Here is a 16,268-nt window from a genome sequence, read left to right as displayed (position 1 = left end):
GAGGGCTACAGGAAGCCACGGGATGCAGCTTTGAGACAGCCACACTGCTCTCGCAGCAGGCAAGGCACCGCCAAGGGACGGACACTCAAGTGGTGCAGCCACCCCAAGCCTGGTATTCAAAGCTAAGCTTCCGGCTTCCCAATGCTGGGATGTCTGTAGGGTGGTGAGCTACTGGAGTCTCCTGAAAGCACAGAGCAAGGTGTGCCCTGGATCTCATACTCACGCTGGTGTCCAACAATACAGTGAGCGGCCAGTAACTTCATGGAGGGCACCTCAAACAGAGCTTGGTTGAAGAGGAGCTCCCGAGCAGTGGGACGTTTCCCAGGGTCCAGCTCCAGGCACTTCTGAATGAACTCCTGCAAGGCAATAAGCCACAGACATAGGAAGGCACATCCGACAGAGCCAAGAGGGTGCTGCAGCCAGGGTGCTGGGGGCCAAGTCTGGGCCCTGCGTGTCAACAGGCGTATTCCTAACACTGCCTTGTACTCACCCTCTGCAAGGGGTCCTCCAGCAGCTGGATGGCGCTGTTAATAGCCTCCTGGGGCACATAGGATGACTCGCCATTACCCTGGATTTCCAGCACCGCCATCTGCCAGCAGAAAGAAATGTCAAGCCCAGCTGAGCCCAGGTGGCCTAGTCACTCTACCAGAGTTCAGCCCCAGTGAGTTACTCCCGGAATTGGCGGGGCAGGGAGAGAACGGAGGGAAACTCCATATTGCCAACTCTTGTAATTTGATCAGATGATATTTGGTGTTTCTTATAAAGCACCAGCCCCTGGAGGCATGTGATGAGGTGACACTTTTGGGGGGGGGGTAAATAAAGAAGTCTCGAGTAGTTCTCATGGTTGTAGGGACAAGCCTGAAAGCAGGACTCTAACATGACCTACTGGCTCAGAAAGCAAATAAAAGCAACCCTGTTATTTCAAATCATGACTCAAGTCCAGCTCAGGATTTGCTGGGGTCTTACTCATGGTTTTTGAGCTCTCGGGATTGGCAATACTGGATCCAATTGTAGGAGAGTAACTGAGCTGGCTGCAGGGAATGGTCCCACCCCTGCACTCTTCTCAGGAGCCATCCGGACTGCTGCCATAAGTTTCCCAATATTGCCCCTGCTCCCAGTGACCCAGAACAAGGTGGAAAGGCTATTTTCCCAATACCCTCAGAAAGGTAGCTAAGAAAGTGCCTTCAGCAGTGTTGCTACCCACAATACAGAGGGAACCTCAAAGAGCCACCGAGGCTACCCCATCCACTTCCAATGGCAGTCCAACACACAGAGGGGACTGTTGTAATAACCGGGGTCTAGCAGCCTGGAAACAGTGTTGGAAAGAGGGTGAAAGCTCAAAGCGTTACAATCACCTATGCCAAACGTGGACAGAGGAAGGCCCAGACAGAAGACAGAGACTGAATTAGTCCAAACAAAGTTCAACTGACACCACCCAAGGACTGTGTTAAAAGCGTCACTGGGAACCAATGCGAGAGAAGAATCAGAATGGACCAAATTGGAAATTGGACTTAGCTGAGAGAGAAACTACGGGAAGCACTATTCTGCCCATTGCCCCCTTTGGGGAGTCACATGGAGGAAAGAGACTCCTGGGGGATTCCCTTGAGCAAAGGCTGACAGGCCTCTGCTTCACTCCAGACCCTGCCTGACTGTGCTAGAGGAGCTTCAGGCATCAGGAGGGCCAGACCAGTGAGGACACCAGACTGACAGTCACGAGATCCTGCTCTGTTTTCCCCACTCTCCTGTGCTTCTTTCCATCCCCCACTGCTTTTCACACCACCAGTGACCTGCGCAGCCTTGGTATGGTGGGATGAAGCGGCACATGCACCTCTGCCCAGCCTGAGATGCAACAGTGATGGAGCGGGACCCCCCAAACCAGCCTGATGGGGTCACACACCAGGAAGATGAGCTAGGGTCCAAAGTCGAGGCTGACTTGCTAGCCCAGAACATGTCTGTGATTGACCAAGGCCCTTGCATCCCAAGATTAACAAAAAGCCGTATTTCCTACACCTTTTCTAATCTCTTCTGCTGGTCTGTTTTGTCAAAGGCAAGAATAACCACCACCACTCTCAACAGTCAACTCAAAATTCAACAGCACTAACCCTTTCTTCTCCACTAAGGACTGCTTCTCCAATATCCTCTCTAAAAGGGGTCTGATAAGTTCTGATTACGTTTGTTTTGCATAACAATTCCAATTCAAAATGCTATGTTTGATTCTTTTTCCCCGTCTCCTCTAATCAATAAACTTCCAACTTTGGCATGTATGTTCTAGTGCAGCGGTGCTCAGACTTTTCCAGTTGTGTCCCCCTTACCCCTAACGGAATCTGTCCATGCCCCCCACGCCATTACTGCGCAGCCAAGGCTTTCTCAGCAGCGGAGCTTGGGCTGAAGGTGGAGCTGGTCTGGGGGCAGAGAGGAAGCAGGGGCAGAGCCAGGCTGGGGGCAGAGCGGAGCCGCGGCTAGGGTTGGAGCGGAAGCAGGGGCAGAGCCAGGCTGTGCCTGAGGTCGGAGAGGGAGCGGGGGCAGAGCAGAGCTGCGGCTGGGGTCAGAGCAGAGCTGCGGCTGGGGTCAGAGAGGGAATTGGGCCTGGAGGCGAAGCAGGACTAGGGGCTGAATGGGGTTGAGGAAGGAGCGAGGCTGTGGGTGGAGCTGGTCTGGGGGTATGGTGCTCCCTCCCTGTCCCCTGTGGAGGCTGGCCCAGCCCCACCACACATGACCCCAAATGTTCCTCTGCACACACCCCCCGGGGGTGTGTGCGCCCCACAGTTTGGGGACCACTGTTCTAGTGTTTGCCATGGGACTAAGCACAAAGAAGTTTCTGTGCTCAAAACTCCGAACCTAAGAATGGCCATACCGGGTCAGACCAAAGGTCCATCCAGCCCAGTATCCTGTCTACCGACGGTGTCCAATACCAGGTGCCCCAGAGGGAGTGAACCTAACAGGTAATGATCAAGTGATCATGTCTAACTCTTCAGTGTTGTGCAGCAGCAGGGTCACGTTAACACCTGTGACTCGGGGGGAGGGATAGCTCAGTGGTTTGAGCATTGGCCTGCTAAACCCAGGGTTGTGAGAGTTCAATCCTTGAGGGGGCCATTTAGGGATTGGGGGGGGGGGGGGAATCTGCCTGGGGATTGGTCCTGCTCTGAGCAGAGGGTTGGACTAGATACCTCCTGAGATCCCTTCCAACCCTGAGAGTCTATGATCTCATTGATGCCATCAGAATTAACTCAACTGCAGCCCAGGCAGCATTCACTGAGGAAGTCACCTCAGCCACTGCCAATGACAAACGTTCGCATGACAGATGAAGGTGTCTCCAAAGCACTCTGCCAAGAGCACAGCTCATCAGAGCAGAGCACTGCAGCCCTGGCACATAAGGACAAATAAAACATGATCCCCTCTGCAGTGAACAAATCCGGTTACAAACTGCTGCTCTTCTCAGAAGAGACAACCAGTGAACTCCTCCTCAGGGAAACACGCTGCTCACTTAGAGGCGGCACTTTGAGACACTGGACAAGAATGGGGGGAATCGTCATGTGCACCTTTTGTTTGGTCTCCAGTGGAAGCAGGCGAAAGTCTGCCAACTACTGCAAAGGCTTCTGTACTGTCCAGTTCTTTCTATGCCTGCACCACAGCCTTCATATCCCAGGCTGGAAAAAATGCTATTGTATTGCTCTGCAGAGCAGACTCCACAGTCATTCCTTTCCCCCCGTCTCCAGCGGGGGGCTGGCCTCTCCGGCTCCCTGACCAGACTGTCTGCTTTATTGTTCCAGGGCATTTATTTGCCCCCATGTGTCACTCCCACTATTGATTTTCATGCTCCCCAGGCTCAGGTTTCAAATTACGGTATCATTGTCACGGCTCCATGCATTGAGAAATACCTACTTTCCGTACGACCCTGAAGCAATGGGCAGTTAGCCAGGTCAGATGAGAATCCCTTGTTACCACAGACCCCTTGGAACTCAAGGAGGTAGTTTAAGATTTTTGCTTCACAGGGTTATTTTTGTGGTGTTAGTTTGGACCCCTCCCTGCATCTCCTACTGTTAGGCTGCAGGGGCTTACATTATGGCCTGCAGAGTTCTCTACCTGGTCTGATTCTTGAAACCCGTTGCAGATTATATTTTTTCTGCTGAACTCCCAATTCCTTGGCTCAGGCCTGGTGAACACAGGGGCATAGGAATGGTCAGGCTAAATCAGAGCAGGGGTCCATCTACCGGCTCCAAGAGTAGCCAGCACCAGCTGCTTCAGAGTTAGGGGAAAGAAGCCCCAAAATGGACAATTATAGAATAAACTGCCCAGGGCCAGTTCTGTCTAATCTCAGGCAGTTAGCAGCTGGTTTATGCCCTGAAGCAGGAAGCTTCGTATTCCTTATTAAACTGCATCGAAACGGTGGTTGTTCAGATTCTCCATAAAAGTTCATCCTCCTCCTTTGACTCTTACTAAGCTTCTGGCCTCAATATCTTGTGGCACCGAGTTCCACAGGTCACTTGTTACATTTGGAGTGGGAAGCGCCACCCAAGGGAGACCAATACAGAGGACAGACACTGATGGAAAGGCCGCAACCAGCTCAAATCCTTGTCTAGCATGTTAGTGCCAGAGGGGGGTGAGGGGATGCAGCGGGGGAGGGCCTGGATCTTGGTGACAGAAATGGCTGAACAGCTGCTGAGGGATTGGGGGACAAAGTAACTCCAACAGAGAGGATTCTGGTTTCACTCAGACATCCCCCCCCACCATCTCCCTGCCCGCTCACCTCTAGCGCACACATCCCGAAGGAGTAGATGTCCACAGCAGTGGTGACATTGGTGACTTCTGTAACACAGGAACAAGGTTCCACAGTCAATTCCCAACAGGACAGTCCCAGCACCTTATAGCACCAGGAGCCGCCACACCAAGCAGCGAGATCCTGCAGCCCGCTCCCTTCCACTGCTCTTCCAGGGACAAGGGCTCCCAGTGGCTCCAGATCAAGGCCACGCAGTCCCAGGGGGAGTAGCATTAGCTCCCCTTAGCTGCAGCCTCTCATGGGATATGCAGGTAATCGCCACCCACAGACCGGCTACTAGCAAGACACAGGCCATGCCACACCCGAGGCCTGCGGGCACTGTGCTGCTGTACTGTACCTCCATACTCTGGGGCAAAGAAGTGCAGGTTCTTCTGCTCCTCACGACACGTCTTCACATGGTTGTTGATGGTGTCTGGTGCCACTGGAAAAGAGTCACAGATGCTTACAATGCAGTAACCCTTACCAGCTGGGCCCCAGGCTGCTCAGGGGGAAGGCACAGCTGTCCATACTGACCCCAGGCACCAGCTCCCTCATCTCACACTGAAGTGGGTGCACCTTCCCCATGCACGGGAGAGCAGAGGGGCACTGGAATGTTTCTCTACCCTGTTCCCTTGGCTGCACACTTACTGAGACCTGGTATTGGGCTCAAACAGCAACGGTGGAGTCCCTGGCCCCTGCAGAGGAAGGAGCACCTAAGCAAGGCCTCTCAAGTTTACAGCCAAGCCTGAAGGCTCTCAGCTCAGGCCCATAGCATTCAGCGAAGTGAGGCGTGGCTACAGAGGCACTGAGTTTCAGACAGACGGACAGCTCTGCAATGAGGCTACTTGTTCCATGGCCAACAAGTTGTTGCTGGTGCAGATTCTGCTCTGCTCAGAGGGGTCTCTCAGTAGGGCAGAGCCAAGCACAGAGACCACCAGTACAGAGAACAGATACCCTGATGGAGAAGGCCCAGCTAGCCCAATGCCGCTGCGGGCCTACCTATGGCTCATGTCTGCAGGAGGCCTCAGCCAGGAGCACTCAGCCTGCCGGCAGCGGCAAGATGGCACCAAACCCAGCAGTGAGGGCAAGCAGAGCACAGCATGAGCACGTGGGGCTTCCGAGGGGAGGGGATAAGTTCCTGGCAACTCGCTCCTTAGGGGATTATGGATAAGTTTCCAGGAAGGAACAGGAGTCTAAACATTAGCCCCACAAGTTGTGGGGAGGAAAAATCAAGGTAAGTAGAGAACATAAGGGCTCCCTCCTTCCTAGCACTCGCCCCTCCCTGAAGCACAGCCACTTCTGCACCAAAGTGCTCCCAACACTACCTCATCTCCTTCAGACAGGGCATCCACACCCTCCCACCCACAATCTTACAAAGTAGCGACACTGAACTCAGAATGTTCTCCTGGGGGAATTCTGCGCCACTGTGCATGTGCAGAGTTCATGTCCCCTGCAGATTCATTTTTTCTCTTGGCAGAAAATACACTCTGCCAGAGATGCTCTGCAGTTATGCCTTTCGGCCACCAGGTGCTGCTGTGGTGCCAGAACAGCGGGCAGCCAGCTCACCAGCTGTAGCAGTCAGCAGCCGATAGGGAGAGTCCATGATAGGGATAGTCTGTTCCTCGCAGCACCATGCCCGCGGGCCCAGGTGAGGAGGCATGAGATATGGGGGGGGGGAGAGACAGAGCGGGGCACACGGAGCTGCTGGGAGGGTCACAGACTGGGGTTCAGAAGGGCTAGAGGGGGGAACAGACCGGGGCAAGGGCTGAATGGTAGTGGGGGTTCAGGGCCACATGGGGACAGGCCACAGATGTGCCTGACTGACTGGGAGAGGCTAGGGATAAGCCAGGTCTGCATGGGGGAGGCACCACAATCCCCATCCCCCCAAAAACCTGTTCCATTCTTCTTCCACCCACACCCAACAACCCTCCAGGTTTGCTCCCAGGCTCCTGTCCAGCAATTACTTCCCTCTCCCCAAACCTTTGCCCGGTTTTTGAGGGGTGCGGGAAATACATTTCTGTATAGTAGTTTAATTGAATTATTACTCAAAAGTCTATATCAATATGCCTAGTAAGGAATCTATTGGTCAAAAAAATGTCCAGAATCATTTTTGTTGTCTGTATTGTTACAAATATACTTGCTAATAGGTATTTTGAAATAAATTATCAAAATAAATGAAATTGGTGTGACTGCTATTTTGACAAATAAAATACGCAGAATTTTGCACAATTTTTAAATATTGTGCGCAGAATTTAATTTTTTTAAACAGAATTCCCCCAGGAGTAAGCCTAGTGAATCTGCCTCAGTTACTTTCCAAACGAATCACAGCTGCCTAATCTTTTTAGCATCCCTGTTTGAATGGGAGACTCCACACAGTGCTTGTTTCAAAAAGGTAGAGATTGTTCTATTCCAAAAGAGGAATAACAGGGAGAAACTAAAAGGAATTTCACGCTGAGGGAGCTCAGACTAGTCCACAGCCTCAAGAAAGCCCTGTCACTTGGGCTGCAGAAAAGCCTTGGAGAACAGACTAGACACAATCCTGCCCTGGCTCCCAGGGGCTAGGACCTAACAGGGTGTTTCCATCTCTCATATCTGTTTTTCTATGAATGAACAGTGCTCTGAAACAAGAGAACAGAACGAGGAGAAGGAGGAGGATGTCATTGGAGACCACTCAATGCGCAGCTGCAGTCAAGAAAAACACGATATTAGGATGCATTAGGAATTGCATAGAGAATATCATCAAAATATTCTGCCTTCATGAAATCAATGGCGCAGCCTCATCTGTATACTGCATGCAGGACTGGCCATGCCATCCCCAAGGGCACTGCAGAATTAGAGGGGGTTCAGAGAAGGGTGACGAGAATGATCAAGGGCTTGGGAAAACTGCTCTGGAGAGAGTTTGAGAAAGATAAATGCAAGAGAACATGATAGAAGTCTAAAATAATGAACGGTCTAGAGAAGGGAGGTCAAGAGAATCTATTCTCCCTGGTTCATAACACAAAAACACAGGGACCTTCAATGAGATTAATATAGGTAGGAATTTCAAAACTGATGAGGAAGTACTTTTTCACACAATGTGTAATTAGCTTGTGAAACTCTCTGCTACAAGAACAGGAGTACTTGTGGCACCTTAGAGACTAACACATTTATTTGAGCATAAGCTTTCGTGGGCTAAAACCCACTTCATCGGATGCATGTAGTAGAAAATACAGTAGGAAGATATATATATACATATACACAGAGAACATGAAACAATGGGTGTTACCATACACACTAACGAGAGTGATCAGTTAAGGTGAGCTATTACCAGCAGGAGAGAAAAAAACTTGAACCTACCAAGATTTAAAGAGGGACTGCACATTTACCTGGGTCACAAGAATATCCAGTGTTTTCATAATTAACAAGAGTTCTGGAAAGGAGATTAAACCTCCTGCTTTGGGGGTTAAACTAATCTGTAACTACCAGGGATTAGGAGGTTTCTTACACCTTTCTTTAGAGCCCCTGGCTCTGGCCACTGGTTGGTATGGATTATGGACCTGAGCCATACCGGCAGCTCCTGGGCTCCCTAAATCTCTCAAGAGGAAAAGCAAAGCGTCGTACCAATGACGGGACATGTGACCCTCTCATGTGGGGCAGTATGCCCAAGGGGATGCACAGAGGAGCAGGGGCAGACCCAAGTGCTCCTGCCAGAACAGAGACTCTGGAGCAGAATGAAGGACTGAAACCACGGGGACCTCTCTAGTAAACACTCCAGCTGCTCCCATTCCTGCTATAAACAGCTTCCTCCCTCACACAGTACTCCAGGAAAATTTACCAACCCTAGCAACCCCTCTCCCCAACAGGAGGAGAGCAGTGCAAGGTAGCGTACTGACTGTGTTGTCAGTACACTAACGCCAAACCGGCACCAACCTAGCTGCCAGTCAACGTCACAGCAAAGGACATACCTGGTTCCAGGTAGTGCCCCTGCAGCTTTCACAGATGTCTGTTTCACAAGGGCAGGCTAAGGCACCGCACAGTAGTAGTCAAATGGGCCCCTACTACCCAAGTCTCTGACTGAACAGAGACTGTGACTGCAAAGAACAATCCAGCTCTGCACAGGGAAATTCCTTATTTCCAAAGACTGGAGAGCGTCAGGCCCTTTCCACGCCAGGCAGTGTGTGTTGTCAGATGTTTGGCTGTGTGAGTGGTCTCCATGTGCTGTCCCAACTCTGCGCAGACAGCCGGCCCAGCAGACCTCGAGCGAACCACCCAATGACCACAAGATCCATTAAGGAGCGAAGGCGCCCGGCCAGGTTTATTGTCGACGAAGCTCGGTGATAGCCCCTGGCAGACTCTGAGGATATTAAGACCTGTATGCCCGTGACAATGGAGGCAGCTCAGTGAGTGGCTGGTTTTTCCTTCCCCCCTAGGCTGGCCAGAGACACTCCCTTTGAGGTTCCATTTTATACATCAATACAAACAAGTTACGTACTGCCCCTTTGACATAGTTAGTGGACACCCTTTGATGTAGCCGGTTACCACCCATCACTTGGTACATCTCTATCCATCACACTGTCATCCTGACCTTATCTTTAGGATGGGTCAGCGCGTTCCTGTTCTCTCTAAGGAATGAGTTGATTCCGAGGTGTTCTGGTACCACCCTTCTGGAATACAGTTGCGTGAGTGCTCTGTCTCTAGTACTTCTTAGGAAAGTGCATTTCTGCAATATCAGCCCTGTTCTTGCCAGATTGTGAGTAGGCCCTGCATAGCTCACAGTCTGACTTTGCTTTATATCAGCAAAGTTTTGACCACTACTTTAGCCCAGGCCTCAGCTACAAGGCCTTAAGTCTCAGGCCCTCTTTCTACTGCAGCGGGGAGCCTACACCGCAGAGATATGTACCCCCATGGAGTGGGGAAGGAACAGACAACACCCCTGTGCTTCAGCCTCCCCTCCCCCCTTATCCAACTAAGTTATAAACTGAGGTGTGACCCCCACAGGAGCTACGAGCAAAGAGGACAGTACCCTGCAGAGACCACTTCCAATGACGGGCCTACAAACTTGGGCCAAACAAATTTACAGGCTCTTCTAAAAGAGGGCTTGGGTTTAGCACAAGTACAATGCAACTATTTTTGCTTTGCAGCCCAACATCATTAGCTAAACCTCAGTGTTCACTGATGATTCACTAATAGGAAAGGGGATCAGCATGGCAGCCATGGGAGAACCTCAGCTGAGGACTTCGTTAGCACAGTTGGTAAAGAAGATTTCGTTACAGCAGGAGTGGCTGGCACTCCCAGGTAAGGGAAGGCTGTCACCAAGTGAAGCAGACTGTCTCCTACCCTCAGCCCATAGCTGTTGTCTACCCACTTGACCTAAGGATACCGTTGGGACTGAGCAAGGACAGAAATCCCTAGGAGTATTGCCATACCACAGAATATGCTCAGAGAAGTCAGGTGCATTTGCTTTGCTGCTCTTAAGAAGCATCACATGCCTATAACTGTCGGAAAGACAACGTTCTCATAGGAAAAGCTGTGCGGAGCAGTCAGGTGGACAGCAAATTAAAGACCGCATGAGGCTAGCGCACCCTTGTACCAAGCGTGTGGCAGTTTACACTATGAGGAAACCCTGGAATTAGCAGAGTGCCCATGGAAAGGCATATCCTGAGTGCATGGAACCTGCAGCAACGCAGAGAGCAACTGGGGAGAGCTGCAGCTGCCCGAAGTCAGGCTGCTTCCCCTCCTGAGGATGTGGTCACACAAGCAGCATGGACAAGCCCCCATGGTTAAGGGTCTCACTCACAGACACAAATCCACAGATTAATAGTAGATTCCTCCTGTTCACCAAAACCCCAGTGAGGCAGAGAGCTAGACGAGTGAATCATCAACACTGCCCCGCTGAGCCAGTCATGAGGAACAGGAGACCTGGAGAAGTGATGGAGATGAAAAAGCTCATGGCCAAATCACGACTGCAAGCACTGCAGAGTGGTGGCGATTCAGCCCGTGCCCGTCGGTCATGAATCAGCACTGAAACAATGCCAAGAGAGGGCATGGGGCACTGTGCTGCTAAAGGGACCATATTTCTAATATGGTGTAAAAGCAAGGACCTCCCCACGTGGGGTCAAAGACCTGGGGTTTGCCAAGCTAGGGTTTCCATTTGGGTCCTTACACAGTACTTGTCAGCATGGTAACTGGACAGCTATGTGGCCTCTACAGCAGTGGTGAGAGAGCTTGGTCACTGGGAGGAGCCAGTCCTGACTTAGCCATCCTATCCTGACTCCCCTGACCTGCCCGGGAGCTTCTCATCCCTCATTGTTGACTTCTCTTAGGAACAAAAAGAAACCCAACAACGGCACTGGCCCATTACTAGATGGAGATGTAGACATGTACAATCAATTGGTTTGGTAAAAACAGATGTAGTCATATCATATGATGATGAAATACTTCCCAATCCAACAGTAATTCATGACGACTGGAAACAGCAATTACTAAAGTTAGACACCTTTCAATTAATGGTGGTTTTCAATAATTCTGAGAACATGAGAGAAGTTCCATAGAACTGGAAGAAAGCTCATCTTGTGCCAATGTTTAAAGAGAGCAAACGGGAGCAAACTATAGCCCTGTCTGTCTGACACTGATCCTGGGCAAAATAATGGAACACCTGATATGGGACTCATGAAAGAATTAACAAGGATAATCTAATTAATTCCCATCAATATCGGTTTAAGGAAAACAGATCTTTCAAACTAACCTGATGAACTTATAAATTCATTATAAAGCTGATTGATAAAATTTATACTGTTAAGGTAACAGACTTCTGCAGACATTTGACTTGGCACTGCATGACCTTTTGATTAAAAACTAGAATACAAATTCAACATGAGAAAAAAAAATGATTAAAAATTGGCTGATAAACTTCAAAATGTAATTGAAAATGGGGAATCATCCAACAGGTGCGTTTCTAGTGGGATCCCACAAGGACTGGTTCTCGACCCAGGGTATTTAACATTTTTGTCAATAAACTGGATGAAAACAATCACTGATAAAGTTTGCAGGTGATAAAAGCTGGGGGAGTGGTAAATAATGAATAAGTTAGGTCACTGATCCAGAACGATCTGGATCACTTGGTAAGCTGCGTACAAGCCAACTATGTGTGTTTTAATATGACCAAATATAACGTCATGCATCCAGGAACAAAGGATCTAGGTCATACTTACAGGATGGGGGACTCTATCCTAGGCAGCAGTGACTCAGATTTGAGGGTCATAGTGGATAATCAGCTGAACATGAGGTTCCAGGGCAAAAGCTGGATGCATAAGTAGGAGTCTGGTCATTATATTACCTCTTTTTGGCACTGGGGCAACTATTACTGGAATACTGGGAATAGCTCTGGTGCCTACAGTTTCAGAAGGATGCTGATAGACTAGAGAGGATTCAGCGAAGAGCCATGTGTGACCAAAAGCACCCCTGTATTCACACCCTATACACTACACTGTAATCATCTGAAGAACATGGACCCTCCTTCAACAGACTCCATGTCATCTTCTTTACTGTTTGAATAAACTTTGCTTTGAGGGGTACCCTCAGAAGAATCCACTTCAGAAGGTTCACTGGACTATAAAGGGAAGGGGCGGAAAACCCCAAGCTCCCTCTCTCTCTCTTTCACAGACAACAAAGGAACCAGCCCTTTGATTATTTTTTGGGGGGGGGAGGGGATCCGAACCTGAGAATTTCGTCAGCCCTATTGCTGGGAACATGTGTTAAGGATTTTACCTTAAACCATGTCTAGCTTGTTAAGTTTGGCTACTAGAAAGCATTTTATCTTTATTTTTCTTGTAACCATTTCTGACTTTAATCCTTTATACGTGTACTCAAAATCTAGATCTTTGTAGTTAAACCTGTTTTATTTATAATCTAAACTAATCCAGTGCTGTGTTTAAATTGAACCGTTCGGTAACTGCAGTTAAAGCAACAAACTGTTGAATATTGACTCCTTTACAGGGACAATGGACCTTTAATATCTGAACTGACAGGAGAGGAACGAAGAGCAAGTGATAGACAGAGAGGAGGGAAGGGCTGGGGTGGAGACAAGCCGCATGCCTTTGCCGTGCTGAGCTCAGGCTGGCAGCAGAGCAAGGAGGAGGAGTGATTGTTTTTATTCACAACCCCCACAGCATGGCAGAAACATCCCAAACATTCAAGGATGGTCCCTACTATGAGGAGCTCACAATGGAAGGGAAAACAGACTGACACTTCCTATAAGAAACATCTGGACTCAATACTGAGCGATAGCCAGGGATTCATTTGCTGGGTTAACCAAACTCATCTGCTTTGTGAAACTCTCTTTACACAATCCAATGGCTGGAAGTTGAAGATAGACAAGTTCACACTGAAAATAAGATGTAAATTTTTAACAGTGAGGATAATTAACCATTGGAACAATTTGCCAAGGGTCATGGGGAGAGGCAGCTCTTGATTTAGTCCTAAGTGGAGCACAGGATCTGGTCCAAGAGCTGAGTATAGCTGAACTGCTCAGTAAATATAATTACATTATGGTAGCGATTAACATCTGTCTAGGGGGAAAATGCCAAAGAAACATATCACAGTAGCATTTAACATGAAAAACAGGAACCACACAACTGAGGAAACTAGTTAAACATAAGTTAAAAAAGGAACAGTTACAAGGTTGAAATGCCTGCAAGCTGCATGGAAGCTATTTAAAAACATCATGAGGCTCAAACTAAATGTATGCCTCAAAACCAAGTTACCATGGCTAAACAGCAGACTAGAAGAGGCAGTTACAGGCAAAAAGACATTATCTAAAAACCGGAAGTCAAATCTAGGGAGGAAGACAGAAAGGAGCATAAACTCTGGCAAGTCAAGAGTAAAAGTATAATAAAGCAGAGCAAGAAAGAATTTGAAGAACAATTACCTGAAGAAAAAAACTAAAAGCAATTTTTTTTTTTAAATTACATCAGAAGCAGGAAGCCTGCCAAAAAAGTCACTGGGGCCACCAGCCAATCAAGGTGCTAAAGTAGCACTCAAGGAAGACAAGGCCATTGTGGGGAAGCTACATGAATTCTTTGCATTGATCTTCACTGCAGAAAATGTGGGGGAAATGCCCACACTCGAGCCATTCTTTTTAGATAAAAAAGAATGGAAAAACTCTCCCAGGTTGAGGTGTCAAGAGGTGGTTTTGTAACAAACTGATAAACAGTAATAAGTCACCAGGACCAGATGGAATTCACCCAAGAATTCTGAGGGAACTCAAAAATGAAATTGCAGAACTGTGGTATCTGACCTATCACTTAAATCAGCCTCTGTACCAGATTACTGATGGATGGCTAATGTAACACCAATTTTTAAAAAAGGACTCCAGAGGCAGTACCCTTTCCCGAGCAGTGTCAATCAATGATGAAGTAAACTGCAGAATTGCTAAAGCCAGCTCTGCATTTGGCCGATTGCGCTCCAATGTTTGGGAACGTCGAGGGATCAGCCTATCAATGAAGCTGAAGGTCTACCGAGCAGTGGTGCTTCCAACTCTGCTGTATGCTTGCGAGACGTGGACTGTCTATCGGAGTCACGCACGAAGGCTCAATCACTTCCACATTTCCTGTCTGCGAAAGCTTCTAAAAATCAGATGGCGGGACAAAGTGCCCGATACTGATGTCCTTACTAGAGCCAGTCTGCCGTCAGTTCACACATTGCTGATGAGAGCCCAGACCAGGTGGGCCGGACATGTTGTGAGAATGTCAGATGAACGCATTCCTAAACAGCTCTTCTACGGAGAACTTACTCAGGGAAAGCGTTCCCATGGAGGACAAAAGAAGCGGTTCAAGGACACGCTGAAGACCTCTTTGAAGTCCTTCGAGATCAACACCGCCACATGGGAAACCTTCGCACTGAACCGTTCAGCATGGCACAGCCTCATTCACACAGGCAGTAATACCTCTGAGGCGAGGCGTATTGCTGAGGCTGAAAAAAAGCGTGAGCTGCACAAGTCCAGAGCTGCTCGTACACCATCGACAGTGCCATTATATGTCTGCCCGACGTGTGACAGGACGTTCCACCCCCGAATCGGACTGATCAGTCATCTCCGGACGCACAGAGCCTGGTCATCGAAAGACTGAGTTGTTGAGGTCTTCAGCGATAACGATGGATGAACATCACATCACATGGAGAACAAATATTAAACAACAAGCTCTTTGATTTAGCATACAAAGGTATAACATGATTCTATGGTTGGCAGTCGAAGCTAGACCAGTGTTTCTCAAATGCGGCCACCGTGGACGTATCCGGCCACCAGGGGCTTTTCTTGTGGCCACCGTCTCCTGGGTGATGATGGGGGAGGGGGGAAGCAGTGGCCCCTCCCCCAGGGTCTGGTCCCTACCCCCTTCCAGAGTCCCAAACAGTGTAGAAGTAGGCAACCAGTATGAGTTCTCCACCTTCCCAGGGGTGGTGGGGCTCAGGCTTCAGCCGTGGGGTGGTGGGCGGTGGGCTCTAGCCGTGCAGCGGTGGGCTCCATCCCCCAAACACAGGGCTTCGGGCTCTGGCCCTGGGCTCACCCTCCCATGTTGCCCCGACCCCACTGCCTCCTCCAGTCCCCAGCTGTGCAGTGCGATCCCAGGCTCCAGCCCCCCACACCGCCCCGACCCCACTGCCTCCTCCAGCCCCCAGCTGTGCAGTGTGACCCCAGGCTCCAGCCCCGGGCTCACCTCCCCACCATTGATTGCCCTGACCCACGCTCCACCCCACCCCCCCACCCCCTAGCCATCTCCCCATCCAGGGCTTAATTTGCCCTTGCTGGGGCTGAGTAAGTCTGCTGTGAAAAGTCATATTAACAAATATACAACTACCAATTTTCACAGTAGCAAGCTTACTAGCTAGCAAGTCTGAAAAAAAAAATCAACTAAAAAAATCAAAACATGCAAAGCTCAGTATTTGTGTCTATTCTGTTTAGGTCCAGTAAGGAATATAGACAGCTGTAGATTATTTTTGTTATTGAGTCTGCAATAAAAACCTATATGAATAAATTATAATGATTTGAACATGTATATGTGAATATTTATTTATTTGTTTTTTCTAGAGTTAATTAAGTATTTTAGGAAAAATTGTCAGAGGCCACCAAAAATTTGTTGTGAGATCCCGACCTAGACAAATTCAGACCAGAAATAAGAAAGATTTTTTTGACAGTAAGGGTAATTAAACCACCACCAATTTATCAAAGGTTGTGGAGGATTCGCCATCACTGACAATTTTTAACTCAAGATTTGATGCTTTTAGAAAAATTCTCTGGCCTACGTTACAAGCAGGTCAGACGAGATGATCACAATAGTCCCTTCTGGCCTTGAAATCTATACATCAAATGGGTGTTTCTCTAGCTGGGTGCCACAGGGTTTGATTTCAGCCCTAGGCTACATGGTGTCTTTTTCAATGACCTGGAATAAAACAAAATCATCCCTGATGACATTTCAAGATGACACACAAGATAGGAGAGTGGTAAATAATCAAGAGGACAGGTCACAGATACAGAGCAATC

The 16,268-nt window shown here is 48.9% G+C and overlaps 1 protein-coding gene across 1 annotated transcript in view; it reads right to left on the bottom strand.

Moving 5' to 3' along the window:
• NRBP1 (nuclear receptor binding protein 1) overlaps positions 1–16,268 on the bottom strand; it is a 92,506-nt gene that overhangs the window by 12,171 nt on the left and 64,067 nt on the right. Inside the window, exons 7-10 of the mRNA XM_024194670.3 lie at positions 5,115–5,198; positions 4,748–4,806; positions 491–589; positions 224–356 (exon numbers count right to left, since the gene is read on the bottom strand). Of these exons, the coding sequence (XP_024050438.2) occupies positions 224–356; positions 491–589; positions 4,748–4,806; positions 5,115–5,198 (375 nt within the window). The remainder of the gene's footprint in view (positions 1–223; positions 357–490; positions 590–4,747; positions 4,807–5,114; positions 5,199–16,268) is intronic.

This window comes from Terrapene carolina, unplaced genomic scaffold (genome assembly GCF_002925995.2).
Source record: "Terrapene carolina triunguis isolate 2854851 unplaced genomic scaffold, T_m_triunguis-2.0 Scaffold569, whole genome shotgun sequence".
NCBI lineage: Eukaryota > Metazoa > Chordata > Testudines > Emydidae > Terrapene > Terrapene triunguis.
The sequence above is the reverse complement of the archived record's forward strand: the minus strand, read 5'-3'. Positions and strand labels throughout refer to the sequence as shown.